A 24839-nucleotide genomic window follows, 5' to 3' on the forward strand; every position below is an offset into this window, starting at 1 on the left:
AGAGATGACATCCAGAGGGACCTTGACAGGCTTGAGAGGTGGGACTGTGCGAACCTCATGAAGTTCAATAAGGTCAAGTGCAAGGTCCTGAACATGGGTCGGGGCAATCCCAAGCACAAATACAGGCTGGGCGATGAATGGATTGAGAGCAGGTCTGCAGAGAAGGAGTTGGGATTGTTGATTGACAAGACGCTCAAAATGAGCCAGCAACGTGTGCTCACAATCCAGAAAGCCAACTGTACCCTGCGCTGCATCAAAAGAAGCGTGGCCAGCAGGTCAAGGGAGGTGATTCTCCCCCTCTCCTCCGCTCTTGTGAGATCCCACCTGGAGTACTGTGTCCAGCTCTGGGGGCTCCAACATAAAGACACAGACCTGCTCAAGTGAGTCCAGAGGAGGGCCATGAAGATGATCAGAGGGCTAGAACACCTCTCCTACAAAGACAGGCTGAGACAGTTGGGATTGTTCAGTCTGGAGAAGAGAGATCTTATAGGGAGATCTTACAGCAGCTTTCCAGTACCTGAAGGGGGACTACAAGAAAGCCAGAGAGGGACTTTTTACACGAGCATGTGGTAACAGGACAAGGGGTAAGGTCTTTAGACTGAAAGAGGGTAGATTTAGATTAGATGTAAGGAAGAAGTTCTTTATTGTGACGGTGGTGAGGCACTGGCACAGGTTGCCCAGAGAGGCTGTGGATGCCCCATCCCTGGAAGTGTTCAAGGCCAGGTTGGATGGGGCTTTGAGCAACCTGGTCTGGTGGAAGGTGTCCCTGCCCATGGCAGGGGGCTTAGGACTAGATGGTCTTTAAGGTCCCTTCCAACCCAAACCATTCTGTGATTCGATAGCCCAGCCCTAAGTTAATGATCATCTACTTTGTGTACAAAAAGCTATTAAGAAGATTCCATTGCTTCAAGAGTAGGGCAGATCTTGTACTCTCAGCCTGCAGGAGCTTTAATCTGTGATGTTTCATCAATGTATTTAGTAGAACTGGATTCTTAATCTGCATAATCTTTAACTAGAGTAAGTATTCATTCAAAACTGAAGCTAAATACAGACAGTAAGTAATAATTTAACATCTAAGCTCAGATTTACATCTAAGAACAGATTGTAACTGAGCACCATATCAATTTGACAGCAAAAGCAAGGCAAGGAACATGAACAGCTTTATATATGCACACAAAGTATCACATAACTGGTTTGAAATAGGAACCAGTTTCCAGGGGCTATGAGCACCTTCAAATGTCCTTTCATTTCAACAGGAATTGTGCACACTGTTAACAAATTACTGATGCCATGCAAGCACTTATATCCAGAAGTTAGCTGGTTCTTCATCCTAAACTGTCCAACCCCCACCTCCCAAGTAACAGCAATCGGTAACAAGAGCTTCTGTTTCCCCAGATTTAGCCAAGCTTCCTTTTACACAAAAAACATGAAGAACCACCAAATGAATACAGAATTTTAAGAGCTGAAAGAGTAATTATTTTCTTAAGAAACTCAGAGATGTGATACAAAAGAAACAAGACTGAGTCCACATATAAAATTACAGGTTGATGTTATGTTTAACTATTTCTGTTAAAGCCACAGATGATGTCTAGTATGTAATCATGTTAAAAAGTAAGTTTCAAGAAAGCTTTACTATGAAAATGAAATGAAATTTGGTGAAGTTTAACAAATTTCATAACCTTAGCTACTGTGAAAATATTACTTTACTTGAAATGCATTCAGAATTTCAAATTCCTGAAATGCAAAATGTTCAAACCATAAGTAGTCTGCTATAGTTATATAGCTATTCTCTGAAATGAAGTATTAGCCCTCATGACAAAGAAAAAAAAAATCTCCACTTTTTTTTTTCTCTTCTTTTTTACATAAAGGAAGGCTAAGAAGTGCTCACAAAACAAGTCGATTTGCAATTTTAAAAGGTTACTACAGAAAAAAAGGTACATTCCTTTCTTTCCTTGTGACTATACTATATTGTAAGCAAGACTGTGCCTAAATTCAGAGAATGCTTGACGTTTTAACTGCACAAGCATTAAATGTTGTCATATTTATCACTGAAGAGTCCAATGGCATACTTCAATGGCATCAATCTTCACAGTATGAGATAAGAAAGCAGTCATTCAATTGTACTCAGATTGTTGCTTGCTTGCACCATGATGTAATTGTATTTAACCTGGAATCTAGTGAGAACTCACCCTGACCTTTCATGTTTCCCTGAAAAAGCTTTTCTACACTTTTATATAAACCAACAGACACAGAGGATGAACAGCTCTTCAGTTCTTTCATTGACTATAAAAAGCAGGTTTTCTTTAAATCAATAGCTTAATAGTTATGCTAAATATAGCTTTTGCCACATTTCTTGCTTGTAATTCAACGTAATTCTTCTTGGTACCTCAGTCATCATCTTGCTGATTTCTTTTCTGTCAACGGAACAGGAGAGTTCATAATGTTAGGACACAGTTATCTGAAGTAAGAGCACGAATAAATCATGACAAGCGTTTCCAGATACAATGGATGTTAGAAAATGACTGCATTTCTAAGCCATTTTTTGAATGGTAAGAGATAATGTTTCCAGCAAATGGAACAGAACAATATCAACCCTCTCCCCCATCCCAAACTACAGGATTTTATTTCCAGTAAAGAACAAGATTTGCCCCATACGTTAACCAAAGGAATATACAAGAACCAGAAAACATGATGGTGGTGGAAGAAGTCAGTGGTCAAGATGAAGACAACCTGTCCTCCCTTCCCTAGCTTACAAAGATGTCATGTTTTCATGTCACTGTCCATCAAAGGAACAGAGAAATTGTATTGAAAAAGGAACAAGTGTTTGTTTTTTCCTAATATACTTTTAACTTTTAAAGTTCTTAAAAGCATTAGCTTCAGCCATTCAAAAAAATACATTTCCATTTATACTACATTGGTATTTACATTTATGTTAATTATAAAAGCACAGTTCCAGGCACTTTGATGTTGCTGTGTCACAAAGATGGAAGGTCAGAAATTTTTTTCACTACTTCTTACCAGTTTAAGAAAGTCAATTAATTTGTGAACATCCTCTCCTGTAGAAAGGTCCACAAAATCTTTCGGCAGTCGGTAACTCAGGTATGGGCTAGGCTGGACAGTGACTTTACTGTTCGTACAACGGAAAACTGGATAGTCCTTTGGAAAAGATATTTGATAAGAAAAGAACAGTGTATGTGAATAAAGCTAGCAACATTTCTTGAACTCCTCCATGACATCATCTGAGTCACTTTGCCAATGAGTTTATTTGGCATTCATTCAAGTAAACCTGTGCTTTCTAAAAATTGTAGTTTTCTCATTAAAAACTCTGCCCACTTAAGCAAAAGTTAAAATGTTAATAAGAGTCAAATAAAGGCATTCATTCCCTCACTTTAAAATTTCTACACTGTATCAATTATTAATGCATTTAATACACATACACTTATAACAGTGCTGTAACAATGGAGCTGTAAGGAACTTTGTGCAATAGTATCTACATAAATATGTGGATAAAGAAAATATTTATGATAGAATCCCTAAACTTGTCTTCACAGGTTCCTTGTTTAAATGCATGTTTGCAGATATAACCTTACTGAAATTATGATCCAAGTTTTCCAACCAATCTACTTACTGAAGGGAAAAGTATCTCTATAAAATATCCAAAAATATCTCTAAATGCACAACTGTAGCAACAGCTTTTGGGTAACCTGATATAATTTTCAGTTGAACACATTGCCATACAACATAATTGCCCACGGTATGGCAATAAATAGCTTCATTTTAAAGACAGAAGTTCAGTAACTTCAGATCAGATTCTGTGATCAATGTATGCTGAAGCATGAAGATGAGTCATTCTACTTTTCATCCAGGCTTAAACCAGAGAAAACTTTGTAAAGCATCTGGCACTGAGAAAAAGAAATCCTCAAAACAAAATTCAGGTGTCCCATGGACAGCTCAAGAATTGGGAGTGTTTTAACAAAGGAGACAGCTTTCAGCAGGACGGTTCATTGAATGGGTTTTCATACAGCAATAGCCACACAGTGAGACTAAGAGAAAATGGCATGAATGATAGCCTGCAGAGTGGAGTATTTCCCTTTCAACATGTTATGAAAATGGCGACAGAACTAAAGCAAAGCTCAAATGTTAAAATCAGCTCAATAAAACATGTCATTTCAGTTAGCTCTAATGCAGTTTAACAGCTAGAAAATAAAGAAAAGCCCATGCTGTCCAAGGACTTGTTAAGATGTGCAAGTCTCAAGCATGCAGTGAGAAAAAAGGTGGAGTACAAATAAATTAAGATTATTCCTCCCTCTCTGTATTAACGGGAAGTGATTTGTTTTTACAGAGGCAATGCAGCTTGGAATAGGGATAGAAAAGCCCTGCTCTGCAAGTCTAGGGAGTTCAACCAGAGGACAAGGCTTCCCTGAGGGTATCCGATATGAGGGAGAGACAGAAGTTAAGCTTCTTTTTGCCTTCCCCCAAACATAAATCTAGAGCTCTGGGAAACTGTATGACAGATATCAGGAACAAAGCAGAACTAAGTGATTAAATAGAAAAGTAACAGAGTTTAAGAGAAACTGAGAAGAGCACATCAAAACTGCATAAAAGCAAGTTTCACGGCATTTTCTTTGCAACGTGGTCAAAGCTGCAATATGGGCTTATACTTACTGTTTGAACTAAAGACTCCCTTGCATTTAAAGCTAGCATGCAATAGGTGTTGGGATTAACTACTGTATAATATGGTAGATTCTACTTACAAAGAGTTTATGTTTCATGATGTAAGGAATCCATTCACTTCAATGGGATTTGCATCACAATTTGATTACAACAAAGAAAGAAAGAGAAGAAAAAAAAAAAAAAGGCCCTAATGCCTGTTGGATTTGTTAGTCAGCCTCCCTCACCGCAGGGCTGTACCTGTTCTGTTGCTTCCCCTTCACCCTGGTGTCCTTTCAAGTTTTTCCCAGAGGTCAGTTCTTCCCATGTAAATAGCAGGGAATCTGTTACTTCACCAAACGGGTTAAAATCTATTAACCAAATCTTACCCTACGATGGAACAATAGAAGAATTACAACAAGCCACAGAATTAAGACAAAAAAAAAAAAAAAAGAAGAAGGAAAAAATCAGAATACATCTGTATTACTGTAGTATGCTTGGTCTTTAGATAAAAAGATGTCAAAATTGAAATCACCTGGTTTTAAGCACTTAAAATATTCTAACATCCTTTACATTAGACAGTTTTAAAACACAGCAAGCTATGAATTACTTTTTTTGTTGTTGTTTGTTGTTAAACTGAAGATCAAATAGAGCTCAAATAAACTGAATTCAGTTCTATGCAAGGTGCTTTCAGATGAGTCCACAGAAGTTCTGTCTAATCCCCATGGTCCTCCAAGATCCCCAGACAGCATGAACAAGGCATATATATTAAAAAAAACCCCAAACCAAACCACCCAACACCACCCCCAAACAAACAAAAACCCCCACCCAAACAGGGATTTTGCTTTCCATCAAAAGCCACCTCAGCACTGCTGTACATTCAGCAGTCTACAAGAATTGCTGTTCTTGGTCTCAGAAGGAACTCTAAACATACAGAGCAGGGTCTGCAAAATGCTAGCAGAGATCATGAAAGCTGAAAGGTGCTGCACAGATACAGATAAAGAATAACTTAAAGGCATTTTTAATATAGCCATTACTAGTAGTCCAGACTAGTTTCTCCTGCCTCATCTTTAATACATTTGTGTTCCAAACAGTTCTGGTAGCATGCACAACAGCATGCCTGTTTTACAGCTGAAAAATGAAAGCAGAGAGACTAACAAGACACATTAAAGGTAACAGAGACGTCTGCGGGGGAGCAAGAAATAGTTTGTGTTCCTTGAGTCATCTCAAGATACAACCCCCAGCACAGGGCCATCTTTTCTTACCCAAGAAAGTGTCATCTATTCTCATAAAACAAAACATTATAATAAATTATAATGAAATATGACTACAACTGCTAGTAAGAATTTGCAAAACAAGTACTACATCTGGAATAAATCAGATCTATCAAATATGGAAAGAAAAAGGTTGCTGTAACATAAGCAGGACTGAAGGGTTTTATTGTGTTTATTAAAGATCAACTGGAATTTGAAAACAAACCTGAAGACTGTGTAGCTACTAAAATTTTATTTTCCTTTCTCTTTCTTTCCCTCATTCCTGAAGGATCTTCTTTCTTTAAAAGATCTTCCCTATCTTGATACAAACAGCAAACATCTTCAATGATTTACACTACAGCGATCTGGTTTCTAACTTACAAAGATGCTTTTGAAGCCTTCAGTCACGGAGTAACATGGAGACTTCCTCTCCCACCCACACTGCCTAAGCTACCCCCACAGGCACTAACGCACTATAGAATAGGAAACGCATGGAAACCCGTACAATAGAGAACAGAAATGCTCTGGCTGCTCTGTTATCATCCACAGCGAGTTACTCATGCAGGTGGGGGGAGTCCCAGCACAGATGAAACCAGTGATGCTACTTGTAAACTGGAACTGAGCCAGCACCGTGACCAGTGAGTGTGTGGTTGCACGCAGGCTTTCACAGGTCTCTCAGGGCAGATCCACCGGGTACAGCTCTCACAGAGAAAATTTTAAGAAGCCAATGCACTGCAACAGTAGTACTGAAACCAGACAAAAGAAACTGTGAATTGTGGGGACACAGACCCGTGCAGTTTCTTTCTTGTTTCACAAGGGTGAAGAGGCACTGATCTTCTAGTGCAACACCTCTGCACAAATAGACACCATCGGTGCAGAGGGCGAACAGGGGCAAGCTCTGCTATCATTTTCCATCTCTGTTCCTCTTCAAAAGGCAGTCGCAAATTCTTATTATAAGTGATGTTTTACTTTTGCTAATGGGGACATCTTATTAGCTCCAAGGCAGCAGGAGGAGGAATCTGTAATTTTAGATTCATTCTATCACACTAGAAAAACAAGCTAATGAACCAATTTAATCACAGACAGAAGCAACGGCTGGTAAAGTTCGTTAAGCAGTTCAGAGAATTTTTCCTTGCATCAGAAGTGTTTATACTTAACAAAGGACTTCCCTATGAAAGGCTTTCACAGAGACTCCTCCTCGCCCCAAGTACATGAAACTCAGCTTTTTCATAGGAACTCAAAATCGTTTCTCTAAAGAAGAAATGTACCCTGGAAAAAACTGAAAATTGGTTTTGAGACTACTGAAAGCGACACCTGTTTTTTGTGAGCACCCAGCAGTATTTCTCCCTCCCTGCAGACAGCAGTACACCATCTACAACACCAACTGTTTTCCTTGAGACGGCCTTAAATCTGCACTGAGCTTTGGTAGCTGCAAATTGATGAGATGTAGCAAAACAAACTAAATATCCCTTTTCAAAGCTCATTAACGGGAATGTATATAACTCTGGGTCAGTAACCAAAATCTCTTTTCTTAAGACTAAATGCTCTTTCAAGTCTTATATGCAATGTCATGATTTAAAGGTAGTTTCAGATTACTTGCACCGTGTAGTCCACTGCACTAAAGAGCAGTAGTAAAGCTATTTATCTGCCATCTGGTATTAGTAATCTTTGTCATATGAGAGCACAGAAATGCACAAGTCAGGAAAGCAAAGCTGTGCATATCTGGAGGGGAAAAAACCCAGCCTGTATTACGTAAGATTTTTTTTCTCATCCTAAACCAGGAACCAATAGATTTATCATATCATGTCAGCTTCACACTTTGTTTCACTAAAGCATTAAGCAACATGCTGCTGAAAGGAACTGCCTATGAAAAAGACTGTTCAAAGGAATTTAAAAGATAGATAAAACGCAAACTGAACTGTTACATCTCCCTAACTCCAGCTGCACCTTCCTGCAGAGTGACCATGCTCACAAGGCAGAGACATAAGCACTAGTTCGCACATTAACAACAGCAGCTGTGAGCTAGCAGTGGTCTGGAGGCACTCACTGCACTACTTTGTCTTACCACAGCGACTTGTCTTGAACGTAGTTACAAGTTGTTAACACCTGGGAGATAATACAAAGAGCAACAGTGGAGCTGATTCTCAGGCTTGTCAGCTGTTGCACAACGACTGTGAACCGCTAGCAGAAAAAAAAACCAAAACAGAAGTGGATCCAAATGAAAACAGGCTACCAGTCCTGCAACATAACCTCTTCAGGACTAGTTCTCCAGATCATCCAACTTGGAAGACTGTATGACAGTGTTTCTTCCTTAAAAGAGGACTTGTCTGAGAAGTCAGGCACTAACTCAGATGAGTTCGGTAAAGAGAGTGTAACAGGAAAGGCAGACACATAAAAGCTTATTCTCAACCAGGCCACCACTGCTTCTATGCCAACCTCCAACAAAACGAGCAGGACCTGTGGCAGCCTACCCCATACAGTCTCTCAAGTAACTAAAGCAAGCACAAGGAGGGGGTTGCTCTCTTTCACAACCATATCAAAGAACAAGCTTCTCCAAGACGCATATTTTGAGTTGAAAGAATTTAAAACAAGCAGACACTGGGCATTTCTCTCGTTCTGTAGGTGAGGTTGCTGTGCAACCAGCCTGATGAGGAGCATGGGCTCTGGAAATTAATCACACTCAGCAACACTCAATATTATTTTGCTGCCTATAACTCACGTACAACAGGAGCGATGAATAATACAGTTGCAAACCACAAAAGTATGTGTGAAAGGCGGAGGATCTGACACACAAAGGGCTATCTGGCAGTTTACAAGACCTGAGGGTAGAAGGCACTGAGAGATATCTACAAACATATACTTTATCTTGACAGATGAAGAAACAATGCTCATTTGAGATCACACAGGCTGAAACCTTTTACTTAAATAATCTGTCTTCATGCCTCAGCTGTGAGGCAGAGTACCCAACGGCAGAACGTGGTTCAATGCTGAAGAAGCGCTGCTCCTCATTTTGCCTGACAGCATCCTCAAGTCTGATTATCGGGGCCTGGGCAGGTAATTTTCATTACCGATCAGCATGGCTCTTTTTAGCCCATAGCCTGATTTTGGGTACCTACGTTAAAAGTTGTGCTGAGTAACAGTACAACAGTTGTTTTTCACATGACACACATTCCTGTTTAGTTTCTGTTTTGCAAACTATGGCACAATTTACTATTACACAACTACAAAATACTTTAGCAACATTCAAAGTCAGAATCAGGACTTACTGCAAATACTCCCAACCCAACTCAAATAAAGACCTTCTCCAATCCAATAACTGAACAACTCAAACAGTGAGACTCATAAATGTGTATAACAAAAGCATATAGCAATTTTTTTTTTTTTTTTGCATTTCTGGTTTAGGATTTGGAAAGGAATTTAAGCTAAAACAAAGACTTACTTCTCATGCACTAATGTGATTCCCAAAATAAGGTTTTGAGATTTAAGGCTAAACAATGCATTTTTGGTTGTGGTTGCTTTTAAAACAATAAATGTGTGCCTTTCAAGCGCAATTCATCTGACCTGTTTCTCTCCATTGACACTGGGAGATGTCAGGATGACTAACTTTGATATTGGCAGCTGAAGTTCAGATGGGATATTTCTCCCCACTCTGTTGCTATCTGGATGTTCAGGGTTCTGATCTGCTGAGCACTCAGAACCACAGCTGGAGCAGTTTTAAAGAAAAAAAATTAGCCTCCATCTGTCTCAAACTGGGCACACCACATTCATATACTCTTTTGACAGTTATCCCTTCATACCCTAGACTTCCATATATAAAGTACAAGTTATCATTTTCCAACCTCACAAGGATAATCTGAAGAAATGATTAGTTTTGATAAGTTCAGATGCTATAGGGAAAAACATAACGGGGGGGGGGGGGGGGGGGGAGCCCCAGGAAGGTTTTTTTGGGGAAAACATAGTAAGAATCCCCCAAGCTTTTTTTAGTGAGCAAAATATCACCCCTGCCTTATTTTTTTAAATATCCCAGCCATTCTGGCTGAATGTTCAGATACATTTCAGTCAAAAGCACCCAGACTAAGCACTATGCAGAGGGGAACCTTAGTAACAGGTAGTGCTTTGCTAAAACAATTCAGTAATGTTGCGTGACATTGATTAAGTACCCATCTTTCTTAAAAGAAAACTAAATTGCCTTCAGTAGACACACAGAACTGGCAAAATTGCAGCTGAAGCCAAAGTTATGTGCTTTAAGACAGACTACTTCTCTGGAAGGTACTTACTAAATAATTACATCACTGGCATAGACATATTTACACACCTAATCCTATTATTCTCCTACTGTGGACAGTGTCTAAAATAGAAAAAGACCTGGCAAACAGAATGATAACATCAAGTAGTTTTGGGGGTTTGGGAGTTTTTGTTTGTTTGTTTGTTTGGTTTTTTTTTGCCACTTCTAGGACCACTTCTAGGAAGATGAAGCTATTATTTGCTTCATCACTGTAGCATTTCAGTTTCCACAGAATAAACAATTACAACCTATTGTTCACTTACCCTGCTGTCTCTGTACACATCAAAAACAACTGAAAAGGAGGGAAAAAAAAACTATGTTAATCTTAAAAGATATACAATTTCACAGAAGATGTCTAAATCCAAATAGATACTTGTGTACACAGCACAATCTGCAAAGTCAATATGTCTAAAGAACTGCAAGCCAGAATTAGGTTCATTTCCACAAGGGAGCTGAAACATTTCAAGAACTATTGTTAATGCACAGAGAGATCGGCTGCCAGGTTTTTCCATTTAATATTGGTTTCTTCTGTTAATTTTTCCCCCCAGTGAAGAACATTTGATAAACTCTTAGCACAGGGAGAAGCTTATCTTCGACATTACTGCTGTTCGGTTTACAGCAGAACGGAGAAATTTCAAGGAAGGATCAAGACTCTGCTGTGCTAGACATTGCACAAACATTTAATAAGAGAAAATTCCTGCTTGAAGGAGATTAGGACTTCAGCAAATAACAAGACAAACAGGTTGTAGGAACAAAGGGGTTGGTGGGCGTGCTGAGAAGGAGGTGGCAGTGAAATGGCTATGTTTAATGTAACCCAGAGCAGATACAGCACACCTACTGATTATCAACAGCTCTTTCAAACAGACCCTTTGCTACTCAGTGACTGATGCAAAGCTGCCTTGTGTAGCTCCATTGTTGTCCCTCCCCTTGACTTAATTAAGTGTGAATCTTTGTACATGCATCTTTCTATTAGCTTCTGTTCTGTATGGTTAAACAAATCTTTGATTTGTCTTTCTATTCAGCTAGGGAAATCGACAGATAAGCATTCAGGCATGACTACATGCAGAAGTTGTACCAGTTTAGCAGAAAGAAAGAAAAAAAAAAAAAGCCAGATTTAGAAAAACCTCAGACAAATGCTGTATTGTCACTTCCTTCACTAATCAGGAAGGGAATATTTCAGCTAAGAAATTTCCCAATACAAGCAGGATAAACTAAACTTAGGATATGACTGAAGAACACTTGAGCCTCAGTGACTACTCAGGAAGCTGCCCGTCAGTAACAGGGATGTTGATTGATCACATCCATGCATGTAAAGCTACTCAGCAGCTTCATTAACATTTCATGCAAAGCTGGCTGGGCTAAGGGCAAACCACAACTCAAGAGCACCAAAGCCAGTCATGTAACTGTTTTTGACCATATAGCCTAAAAATCCACGCAGCTGTTTGCACAAGCTCAGTTACGTCAATTTAAAAATGTCACTGTGGAATTAAGTGCTATATTTTCTCAAGAAGACAAGCCCTTGGTGGCTAAGCAACTCATCAATGCAAAGAGGAGTATAGCAACCCTAGACTTCTTCTCCAGCTGTTCAACTGAACTTGTTGCCTGTACATGTACTCTCATTAGTCATATTCCATTAATGGAAAACTTGCGTCTGAGCTTTATTATAAAATTACGCCTCTCAGCTTAAAGCAAGCCTATGGCAATCATTGAGGCTAACGGCATTTAGTGGGATTTACATCCCCGTTAAGACTGATTGCGCATTGGTGACTAGTTCAGGACGCTCGCAAAACACTTAACAGAGAAGAAAATCTGAACTGCTCCCTCTTTTTAGGGACCACCTCAGAGCAGGAGTGTTGTGTGCCAGCGAGACTGTAGTAAAACTTTACCAGCAATTGCTCAAAATGGAGGGTAAGTATCAACACCTCCAGAACACCGTTCTTGCTGGGCTCTTATGAAAGGTATTTAGAAGGTTCTAACAGCATTTAGAAGTATTTATAAAGCATTCACCCATCTGTTATCCTACTGCTCTGACTCAACTCTTCCATCTGGAGACGCTACCAGACCAACTGGAAAAAGCAGAGCAAACAGCATCAAAATCCCCAACGAAACAAGAAGTCAGGAAAAAAGCTATAATACCTTCCCTTTTAAAAGCAAACAAAACAAGCAAACCCAGATTTTTATTGTTAACAACACATATGCTACCAGACAGCAGATCAAGGGATATGATTAGGGATTAATGAAAGGTGGTAAAAAAGACAAAAACCAGAAGACATTTTCTGTGTGGCACTTCTCTGCAGATAGACAAGCCACCAGCATTTAGTGCCTAAGAACAAAAGGTTAACAAACCTTCGTCCCAGAAGGTCACCCTGAAATGTCCGTTTCCCAGAAGGTAACTCGGATGGCATAGTTTTACATCCTTTACATAAGATGACACTTCAGATCTTTCAGTTCACCCAACAGCAGTTTCAGGGCCTAAATCTAGGCATCAATTTCCAAAAATAGTGCCCTGAATTCTTATCTATCAGTTGATTACATACCAGCTAAAATTACATCAGAACACAGAGGAAAATTAAAAGACAGTAATCAGAACATCAGATCTAGATGACTGATCTAACTTCAGAACTTTAGGGCTATAGACCTATTAAATTAGTATACTGATTTCCAGACTACCAGTCTTCTCCAAGCAGTGGTCCTTGAGAACTGCTCTGGGCTGAAATAAGGGGACCCTGCAGAGTCAAATTATTAAGAATTTTAATGTAACAGAGACTGGTATTAGAAAGTATCTTTTTCAGAAAGTCAGACAGGACAGATCTATTTGACTGCTCTGGTGGCTCAGCAAAATAATTAACCATGTTCAAAAGTTACCTAAAGGTTGAGTTTTCAAAGCTTCCTAAAAGACAATACAACTGCCAGACAATTCTTATGTTTAGGTACTTTACTAAACTGAGGTTTGGTCTACGCCAGACCCAATTTAAATTTCTTCATCATATTTTTCACCACTACTGATCACCCATCGCAATGGAACACTATTCAATTCTCACTAAACCATATCAGGAAACTATTTCCAATAAAATTTGCAAAGGACTCCACATTTAAAGAACAAGACAATTCACTTGTGCTGCTTAGGTGTATAAAATACTGTGGCCTTTATTCAAAAGTTTCAACAGCTAAACTCCTGTGCATCAATATTCTAGGAGAAATTATTATAAAACTTCTTGAAAAAAAAATGCTTTCTTCAAGGAATACCTCAATAATTTCACAGTAAACATCTGACAACATCTTTATAAACAAGACTTCTTCTTACTACTGAATGCTTTTTGTTAAGCATTTCCTACCCCACTTATCAGGTTTAGAATTTTTCTTAATTAAAAACAAGTATAAGGGGAAAAAAGCCTTAAAAAAAAAAAGTCATTATGTCTGCTGAAGGGACCTTTCACTCATTTGTTGTGTTTTCCTGAAAAGCTCCAGCCTATTTCTTCAGGGTTTTTTTTGTTGCCAATTTTATAGCCATTCAAAAACTACATTGCTTTGCACTCTCTAGCCACAAGAGCTATAAGACTCTCCCAAGTTAAAAAGAACCAAGCCCTGTGAAAGCAATACCTACGAAGAGAGAGCTGCATATCCGCAGACTTAAAATATCGGGGATGCCATTATTTATTGAGAAGTACCCATTTTAACATTGATCTCCAGCAGTAAATTGGAATTTAGCATATTGCAATGCAGTGCACTGTGGGGGAAACAAGCCTGGCTCAGCAACAGCAAGGGGACAGGAGGACAGGTCTCATTTCTATGGAGTTTGGCCTGCAAGCCCTTTCAATTTCAAACCTCCCAGTACCCTGCAAAAAAACTTCAGAGAGCTAGACCCTTCATTTCTGTTTTTAAGTCTTTGTAACTATGTGTGCAATAAGTATTTAAAAACCTTCATAAACATCCTTTTTCCCTCCCCCATGCTCCCCTCGCTAATTGAAGCCTTGAGATACTTACAGTCTTCATCCAAGAATTTATACTGTATGTGTTTCTCGAAAAACTCCTGTATTGATCTACAGATCTCCTCATGTTGCTTAGAGATATGATCATAGTATTGAGTGTAGTCCCTCTGTGATATACCTGTCAATAATTTTAGTTCATTATAAAGAGCTTTAGGCATGCAAAAAACCCAACCAGACAAAATGTAGTTATCACACACATGCACATTATAATTTATATTCCAGAAGATGGGGTTCTGCCAAGTTTCAACTATTACCAATGACTTCCTGTTTGGCTTTACTCTCCTGTACTTAACATTAGGAATCTTTTGCTTGAACAGTTCTGTCCTACATTTTGTGAACCTCACTTTATATGTACACGCTCTGACTATTTTTAAGTGAATTTCAGGAATAACCTTTGCCTATATTTAAGTTTCCAGTTCGTGTCTTTTGCTTTCCATTTTATTCCCTCTGGTTACTCTGGTCAAAAACCTTTTCTGTTCTGCACATCAGATGTAGGGATCAGAATTTGGAACCATGAAATGAAAAGGGTAGAGGCTAAGGTTGCACATTAGCAAAGATGATAGATCCTAGCATACCATAAAGATTCTCATTTAACCAATTTTTTAAGCGTGGAATAATGCGTACCTGTTTGATAAGGCACTACAGGTGAAACCTTAAATCCTAAAATCAATGAGATGGCATGCAGTCTAGTACCTTATTTCTCCCATTTGCCCCCTTGAGAGCTCTCTTGCATATCTGACATTAGATAAAATATCCCAGCTACATCACAAGCTCTTAATTTCACACATTTGTTTGTCCACAAGACAGTAGCTTAAGTTGAAATCAACAGGATTATACACTTGCATGCATCTTACATGACAGAAGTTCTCATACAGGATGTGTCAACATAAGCCACTGCAATACCCTGCTGGACAAATGTCAAATCAAGACCTGCCCCATCACTGCAGAATGAGTAACTCATGCTATTTAGGGAAAGAAAAAGCCAGAATCCCCCAAGAAAAATGTATCAATGATGGCAGTTTGCTGTTTTAACCATATACAAAACACAGAGATTAAGTTTTATTGTAAGACAATGCTGACTACCTCCAAAGATGTGCTCTTTAAAGAAGTCCATATAAAGTTTATGACGTCAGTGGAACTTTCAATTATTAATACCACTGCAAAGCTTAACTCAGGTTTAAAAACAAAAACCAAGAGATGGTGGTGTCTCAGGGGATGCAGATGCATAACTGCAAAATCATTCACTACACTGTGCAAGTATCACCCGTTAGTTTGACTGACAGGCTTATTAATTTTAAAAGCATGGGAACATGTGAAAAATCTTGGAACTGTCTTCAGAAATGCAGCTGGAGTGCTAAAAAAAACCCATACTAGTATATCTACAAGGTTTCAAAACCTAGTAATGACATGTACAGAGTGTTTAATTAGCCAGCGTACAAATGCTTTGAGGATTTGAAAGTAAGTATCACTATATATATTCTATAATAAATCTACATTCAGATGTTTTAGAGGTTATTAACAGTGATGCAGATCTCTGGCAGTTGTGGTGTTCCAGCAGCATGTAACAGGACAGGATTCAGCTCTTCCTCCTCCAAAAAGCTATGCGAGTAGCCATTAAGCAATACTGGCTTAATGGAGAATCTCTGCTATTAGCAAGATAAACTCTGTTACAGAGAACTGTAATAAACCCTGCAATTGGCATGAGTGGAGAGAGAATGGGAAGATGAGCGTAGAAGTACCAGAAGGAACAGCCAAATAAAAGGGCTGAGAACGGTATGTGTTGACAGCACCTAGATTAGCACATCCCGAAACATCTATGTGCAGCTCCATAGGACACCCAGATCAGGAAACAAAGAACAGGGAGTATGTTCCTAATGATTCACAGAGGTGGGACAGGATGGAGCAACAAATTGCTGACAGCTCCTAACAGGTACAAAAAGGCACATCCAAAACAAGCACAGTCACCATACTGAGAAGAAGACAGGAGAAACAATGACTAGATAGCTAATATCCCTTCCATATCATCACAAGGAACCCTGGGCAGACAACTTGTATGCACGCGTCTTAGTGCTTGTGAGTATGTAGGTATGAGACAGACAAAATGAGCAAACTTGGTTTTATTTTAAAGCAAAAAAATCACCTTCTGGGTTAGAGCTTTGCTACATCACTGCTGTAACATTTCCTTGTTAGAAGAGTTTAGGCAGAATGATTCAATCTTAAGGACAAATGTGCACCAGTCCTGTGCTACTTACATTTCTGTTCATCTTTAAAGATTCCATGGTAGACCACACCAAAACTGAATTCAAACTCCAGAATAGTATTTAGCCTGAAATTCAACCCCTCAATTCAAGCACCTGTATGTGCACTAGATGTCTAAGCTCCTGTAACAGTCAGCAGAGAATAGTCAATACATCCAGAGGGGTATAACTCAGCTAAATTTGCCCTAGAGCTGCCAAAATACATGCTCTAGCACAATCTGCCTGTCCTCCAGCTGTCACAGGTCTCCCGATACACCCACCAGCTCTTTGCACACTGTGCATACCCTAGCTTTTCAGTGCCACTTGAGACATTTTACATTTAGGATTTTGAACCAGAGTAACAGATTGACAGGTTTTCCGACTTGGCTACACTGAATATAATATGAACTCAGACACCTCATACACCTGTGGACATGTTCTGACCTCCCCAACTTTCTGCATGTAATATCCACATGTGGTCATGTTTTATCAGCATAATACCCAACTGCCTCTGTGTTCATTCTGCAAGCTGGCTACGATGCAATTTGCTCCTGAACGTAAGAGTCATTTACAAAACAGCGTTTGGGTGAAGTTTCTGAGTAAGCAGTCAGAATTAAGAATATTCCCACTGTAATATCGAGCATATGGTATCATCAGGCTTTCAAATACAGTGGAAAGAGAAATGTGGCACACCACATTTTAAATTACAGAAAGAAGAAGAAAACATTAATTCCAGAAATGAGGTGTGATAAGAAAGAACTGTCTTCAGATTTAGCTCTGATTCAAGGAATCAGAGAAACTCCTGAGAACTTCACCTAATAATTTTATCTTTAAGAAAATCCTTACCTATAAGTTTGTTTTCCTTGACAAAGCATCTGAATTCTGCACCAGGGATTAGTTCACACCATTTGCGAAGAACAAGCTATAGAGGAAAAACAAGTGACAAAGTATTGTTTCAGAAAGGTAAGAGGTAACTTTTTGTCAACAGGTATACCTTCTAGATCTACAGTTTTGCTGTAGTGATAAGATGACCTCTGAAATTATTCCTGATACAAGAAAATAAAAGAATCTTAACCTGCAGTTCACATAATCATCTTAGCAAATACTTCAAAGCAATTAGACTTAATATTAATTTCATAAAATCACAGAATGCTTTCAGTTGGAAGGCACCTTTAAAGACCATCTAGTCCAAACTAGTTTAGAGTAGAAAGGTTCAGACTGGACATAAGAAGAAACTTTTTCACCATGAGGACTGTCAAGTATTGGAACAGCTCCCTCATAGAGGCTGCGCAGCCTCCATCCACTGAGGCTTTCAGACCAGATTTGGTAAAATGCCAAGCGACCCGATTTGATCTCATCACTTACCCAGCTTTGACCATGAGAATGTACTAGAGACCTCCTGAGGCCCCTTCCCACCTTAATTACCTTATGCTCTTCCACTCTGTACGGCATTTGTAACTGTGAAATTATTTAGAAACAACTTCAAAGTTACATTAATTGATAAAGCATGGAAAACAAAAACCCTGCTGTACAACACAACAAATCCGCCAGGGAATTGGCAGAAAGTTGCTCCCTAGTCAAAAGAACTGATGAGCAGAATTAAATTTAACCAAATCAACCTCTATTCTGGTACATAACCAAGCAGAATTTTGTGACGCCTTTGAAGGCGCAAACCAGTTAAAATAAGGACGCAGGATAGAAATAGTAACCAAACTATTATAGTCAATAGGACAGACTGCCTGGTAATTAAAGCGTATCTCTGGCACTTTCTCAAGTTTCTGCATTTCCTAAGCTGAAGTATTCAGATGGATCCATTATTTTGAAGGCCTCAATTACTGCTACTGGATACTAGAAACTCCCAACACCTATCAACTGCAGTAGAAAAACCTCAGTAATCAAAGATGACATTCTTAACTACAGTGCAAACATGAAATTCTTTGTTCCAACTTTTAGACGTCCTGTATCTTTAAAGCGCATTAGATAGTGCTTTAAAAAAAAGTTAATTCACTTTTTTAAATCCCTTTAAGCCCACAGGATGACTAATGCTATATTTACATAAAAATTATTATTAGAGAAATGACTAGATACTATCATAAAAGCAATAGCACCACACAAACACTTTAAAGCATTGTTAACATCTACATCACTAGCTTGACATTTTAATCTGGTAGCAAGCATATGAAACAAGATACGATAGACCACTTCAGTTCAGAATGTCCCCAGCCACTACTTCTAGCTTTTCTCTTACTAATCTCAGTTGTGATATTCACAAGCAGCATACTATCAAGACTATACAACTTTCCGCTATTGAACTTGTCCTTCCTGGCAAAACCTGACAGACATGAGAGGAAATTGCAAGGAAGCTTCAAAAGTCTGAACTTTAGCTCATCTGATCTGTAATTCAACAAACTCCTTATGACCTCTATTGCTTAACCAGACCTCCCCACACTGTCCAAGCAACACAATTAAAACAAACAAAACAAATTTTATGGGCACATACCCAAACACAAATGGCACCCTGCCTGTGAGCGATTCATTTAAATTACCTAGAAATCACACAAAGAGTCCTACCTCATAGTCCAAGGAAGGATCAGGGGAATCATCAGTACAGTGAATAAATCTGGAAAAGTAAGGCACAGACATCAAAATCTGCTTTTACATATAAGATTTTAGCCATAGTGAGAAAAATAATCCCAAACTGTGAATCACAAAAACTACCGTTAAATTATCTCCAAGATGTACAAACCAAGTAAATTCAATACATCAATAACAAACCTCCTTTTGACAATTATCGGGGCAGGGGGAATCTGTTTTTATCTAGTTTAATTTGGAAGCACTTACATTTGGACAGGGACATGGCTAAAATACGAGTGTTTATTCATTGTTGAGTTTTTTCTGTTTGAATCAACAGTGCTGCTCCTTTCCTCTTTATTGTTATGTTGGCGTAACTGGATTCGCAAAGACCCAGATAAACTTGAGCAATCTAATCTAGCTTCAATGCATCATGTTCTCCCTAGTACTTTCAATGTTTAACTTCCTAAACCACACAACAGAGACACATCGTCATGCCTTACAGCAGTTCATTTCCATGAGCACGGGATGCAAACCAGCGCCACTCCTGACTCCACAGCATGGTATCTTTCTAAATTAAGAGCCTTAAGAAATACTCTTACAAATCTCTTGAGAGTAGGAATAAACAAAACTATTTCCATAACTGCAAGCAGATGTCAAGGTTTTTGTTCCTTGTGAGTAGCTGACTCTGTGTGTCACCTTTCAGGAACTATCAGGCATGGAGGCAGTTATACCCAAGCCAACTTCTATGCACCTTGTCATTTTACAGCAAACCTTACAATAAATCCTATAACTTTCAAAGGGAATTAGCAAAATAACATGCATTTTCCTTCCAAGTGTACTCCCTGACCTTACTGGCAACAAACTACACTGATGCACAGAGCTGTGTAAAGGGTCACTACTGAGCAATAGTCTTAAATGGCAACATTTATACTATCTCCCTTTGGCACTGAACTTAGTTAAGCAATCCAAAAGTCTAACATCTCTAATATAGGCATTGCATTTGTAATACATAGCTGTCCAGCCTTTGGTTTGAAGCAAAGAGCTATCATAAGAGTTCATTCAATATGCTGCCAGCAGAAATAAATTTCACTCATTTTAGTTTAGACTTTAATATGCACTACACACAGAAAAGAAGGGTGATAGCAGGCATGCATTCCAAAAGTACTGTAATCAAACAGATCATATATATCTGTAAACCTGTGCAAACAGATAACATCCTTCAACTACAGTTTATATTCACTGCAATTTAAGATCTGTCAAGGAAATAGAAACAAACTCATGAGAGCCTGCAGTTTTGCTAGGGTCAAGATTCCTCCCTTACTAGCATATATGCGTACCATGCTCAAGAAAATATCACACACACACAAAAGCAATCATAAATTATATATAAAAAGGCAGCTGAAGTCCAGCACATGGAGTTTTACAGTCACAGCACACTAGGACGTGTATTACCTCTCACAGACTTCCATATCTGAGATCACAGTACCTATAATCTGCTTCATTCCAGGAACAGGCAGCCTTTTCCAGCAGTCAAAAAACAGCCTTATGAACAATCAAAATTATCCCCTGCTCAACCATCAAATATTTTGGGTGAGAGCTATGTGCGGAAAGATACTTATTCTTTCCTTGTAAGTCAGAAAATTAAATCCTTGGGTGCAATCCCAAGGCACACAGACTGCTCAGGTATTGCTGCCAAATCAAGCAAACAGTCAAAATGATGAATATAGAAAAAAATACTGCAAGACACAGTAACGTTATTCTTCTTGAGTCTTAATGACACAGGACAGAGTACAAATGAGGAAAAAATGGGAGAACACAGCAAAAGACAAAATAAACTTGGTTTTTTTTGTCGTCTCATTTTCCTTCTGAATAGTATCCTGAATTTTTGTCAAGAAAAGGACGTTAGTATCATTCCTTTTTGGGGGGTAAATTTTGGGCAACCTGCAGTAGTTGCAATTTTGTATTTTTTACCAACTTATTGTAGCATTAATTGTTCAGACCCAGCTGAATTCATCCATCACATACGGCCTTTTGATTGTAAGAGGCAGGAAGCTAAGCGAGGTTTCTTTAACCCACATCCTATTCAGGTTTGGAGGTACTCGAAAGAAGAATCAGAAAGACTTCAGGAACCCAAAATTGAGAGATATCTGGGCTCTCTTTTCTGAAGCCTTCGAAAATTGTAATTTTGAATACTACTATGGGTGAAGGAATTAAACTGTACTGCTTACAGGCCTTGTGCTGTGGTCAACAGCTTGTTTACAGATTTATACTTAGACATCAAAAACAGAAGGATCAAGGTCTCTTGATATGTAGCAGCTGTATGTTAATCTCCAAATGCATATACTTTGCAACAGGACACACTACATGAAGCCATTATGGGGTTCAGTTTTCGACACTGAGAAAAGCAATTTAAGAGGGTTTGTAAGACCTCGAGTACCTATGCTGCTAAGAGAGCCATGAACTAATTTGCAAATCACCGAGATTATTCTATGGATAACAAACTATTATGAATATAACGAGAATTGTAAAAGTTATTCTGTATCTGACAGTTCCCCTGCTATCATCTCAGTTTATTTTAAAACCTTAATTAAAAAAAAAAAAATCAAGGAGGAACTTCTAACAGTCTTTGAACTGCATCTTTATTTCTTGAATATTGAACCTTGCTGGAAATTTAAGGACTAAAAGAAATAGGAAATTCATGCACCATTCACAAGAGGATCTTGTACTACACATTGTAAATTGCTAGGAAAAATGGGATGTGAGTAAACCCTCAAGAAAAAAAATCATCAAAGGCCTCATTTTCCACATACTCTCATGTGGAACTGTCTACCTCGAAATAGGTTATACTGATGTCTAAACCAACAGCTACCGTTCTTGAAAAAAGGTATCCTGAGTGCCAAGTCACATTTTTATGAGCCAACACTGCCTCCTATGTTCTGTTAGGAGAACACAGGCTGTGACTCCTCAACGTCTCAGAAAAACTTTGTAATTTCTTTACAGTTTGCAATTCGATATTTAGAAGCATTAAGTCTGGTATCAAAAACGTAGTCAGAATGCTAGCTTAAAAACAAAAAGGACTGAAACATCTGCAAGCTTTTAATGTTAAGCAATGTGCTTAGCAGCCTGATGGGCTAAACCTCACCCAAGAGCAGACTTTCTCACTTAATCTCAGAAACAGGCACTGACATTCTAACCAAGCCCTCTTAGAAACACCTAAATTAAAAAAAAATGCACCTCCCTTCATGTTCCTTTGTATCTTGCACATTAATACATTTGGAAACTTTTCCTTGGCCCAGTAGGAGTTGTTTCATTTGCTCTGCTAACCTAGTAGATGTTTCTTACCTACTAAATGTGGCATAGATGGTCCCTTCACTCTGTTTCCTGGGCTTAGGCAGGGTTGAGTAGCTACTTTTACACTCTTTACTTCACCTGCCTAACCAGCTTCTTGAAAAGTTTTCAGGAATGAACTTCTAGAAGTAATCAGTCCATAGCACCAGCTGGTCCAGTAAAATACTGAGAGTCAATTTACAACACTTAAGTGCACATCAGAAAACAGCCATTCTTGCATGTGACTCGTACTCCCCCTCTGTAAGTCGTCAAAGGGCAATCCTTGCAAACGATGTTCTCTGCATCAGGTTGCTTTTTCAACAAGGTTGAACTTACAGGACTTTTTATTTCACCTCTACAGTTGTGATTATTAAACAACTGGAAAAATAAGAACACTTTAGCATTCAAAATCTCAGTAGTAGTGCCTGCAGATCTAAAACATCCAGTATTGCCCTGTAGAACAGGAACAACCTCCGAAGTCTGACAAAATTTCCAAGGTTTAGTAACAAGCATGATATAACAAGCAGCTTATCTTATAATTGAAAAGGCATCAGCATATAATTAGAACTATTGCTAATATTTATACCAATCTCAAGGTGAGCAATCATGTCTTAACAAAATGTAGTCCTCACATTCTAACAATAAGGAAGAAAACTGTGTTCTAAACCAATACACTCAGCAGGGCTTTAAAAGGATTTTTGTTCAAAAGAGGAGTTTTAATTACTTAACAGAAATCCTAATTACAACCAGAATTTTTTTTTTTAATCACATATCCATTACACTAAGTTTTTGAAAGTCTACATTAAAACCTGAAAAGTTAAAGATCACACCACCCACAATTTTTTTGTGAACTCGGCTAAGAAAACGCAATGCTTGCTTTGAAGCAGAAACATCGACTACATTAATGAGTGAACTGCTGTGAAGTCTTTGTTAATTTATACAGAATTAACGAGGAGGAAAGTTAACTCATTATTCTGAACTTTTCAACCAAACAAAGTGTCAACATCATGAGAGAATCTAAACACTTAAAATATTCAAAAGGTTATCTAGTCACACTCAGTATATTTGCATTAAGGCTATATTTTTTAATGGTTTGTACTGAAGTATTGCATAGCTGAAGTCTTCTTGGAACTTGCAACGGTTTGAGAATTACAGCAAGGGCAGTTCCCTGACTTGAACAATGTATGGATTGATACCAGATAAGCAGACAGGAAATGGGAGAGGAAGGAAGAGGCAAAGAAAGTGGTTTGCCTTAAGTCTGACATCACTGGCAAACCTGGATTAAGAAACAGATCTTCAAATTGCCACTGCAAGGTCTCTTCCATATTATGACCCATGAAGTGGATTTTTAAATTCATACAGCTGAACAGAAAACAAAACAACAAATAAAAAAGGGTATACAACATTTCAGCTGTTACTTATGCCGGGCAAGAAACTTCTAGACCATACTGAGTATTAATGAAAGAAGTAGAAATACAGTGCATTTATCCCTTCTCCAACTAGCCCTTCCAAGGGATTTGGATGTATTATGTAACCAATTTTCATTTGTTCAGCACTTTGGGTTCTTATGCGAGCTACATTTTTAGTTTCTGCTTGCTAAGGACTAGGGAACTGGCAGCTAATCAATAGTATAATTAAGGAAGACCACCATTCTGATTCAGCAATAATCATTTCACTGTTTGGATGGGGACATTTTGTACAAATAACTTAGCAGTTCAGAAATACCATGCACAGACTGGACAATAATATGTGCTTTAATCAAGTACAACATATTCATAAAATATAAGATACATAGAGACAAAAGTGATTTTACACATTACACACGTTCCCCTAGTCGTAAGTACAACTTCCATGCAAATTCATGGAAATCGGAAGGCTGCACTGCCCATGTTAGCTCTACCTTACCAAAACAACAAAGCCTGTTCTGACAAAAAAATCCAACCCCATAACCCAAATTTATACCAACATTAGATTAGACTTTATAGGAAGGGAAATAAATACAACACTTCTCAAATCAAACTTAACCTTTAGATTAGCTGGTGATCCCACAATCAATTCATAAGGTTTGCTTATTTACCACCCACTAGCTGAACCGTGCTATCTGGCAGCACATTTGGTCTTATACACTGGAAAAGGAGTTTAAATAGATTGGGCTACTGCAATTTGAGGTGTTGTCTTTCAGCTAGAGATTATTCTCCCACAGCAGGGCCAGTAGAAGAGAACGTGCCTGCTACAGGCTGCTCAGCCACTACCATTCTTAGTCTGGTGTGAACTTAAGGTGAAATTATTGATGGTTCAAGTTGACACCCATGCTGTGAAATCTCACAACATAGGAGGTAGAATGCATTCATTACCTCTACAACTAAGTCAGCACTGCCTGGAGAAAGCAAGGTGAATAGCTGAGGCACTAACTTTACCTGATGCGAGATAAAACCTGACAGAAAATGCACTGATTTCAGTCTCAGTGAAGGTGGTCGAACCAACTCATTCTACCATACAAATGGTACAAACTAAGAGCGCAAAC

At 38.6% G+C, this 24839-nt stretch overlaps 1 protein-coding gene across 1 annotated transcript in view; it reads right to left on the reverse strand.

Moving 5' to 3' along the window:
• Positions 1–1909: 1909 nt before the first annotated feature.
• Positions 1910–24839, reverse strand: part of CDC123 (cell division cycle 123) — a 34203-nt gene continuing 11273 nt past the window's right edge. Inside the window, exons 7-13 of the mRNA XM_010580971.1 lie at positions 18986–19034; positions 17261–17336; positions 14173–14295; positions 10452–10480; positions 4912–5040; positions 3019–3156; positions 1910–2414 (exon numbers count right to left, since the gene is read on the reverse strand). Coding sequence (XP_010579273.1) covers positions 2388–2414; positions 3019–3156; positions 4912–5040; positions 10452–10480; positions 14173–14295; positions 17261–17336; positions 18986–19034 — 571 coding nt within the window. The 3' untranslated portion in view covers positions 1910–2387. The remainder of the gene's footprint in view (positions 2415–3018; positions 3157–4911; positions 5041–10451; positions 10481–14172; positions 14296–17260; positions 17337–18985; positions 19035–24839) is intronic.

This window comes from Haliaeetus leucocephalus, unplaced genomic scaffold, assembly GCF_000737465.1.
Source record: "Haliaeetus leucocephalus isolate CR32 unplaced genomic scaffold, Haliaeetus_leucocephalus-4.0 Scaffold751, whole genome shotgun sequence".
Taxonomy (NCBI): Eukaryota; Metazoa; Chordata; class Aves; order Accipitriformes; family Accipitridae; genus Haliaeetus; species Haliaeetus leucocephalus.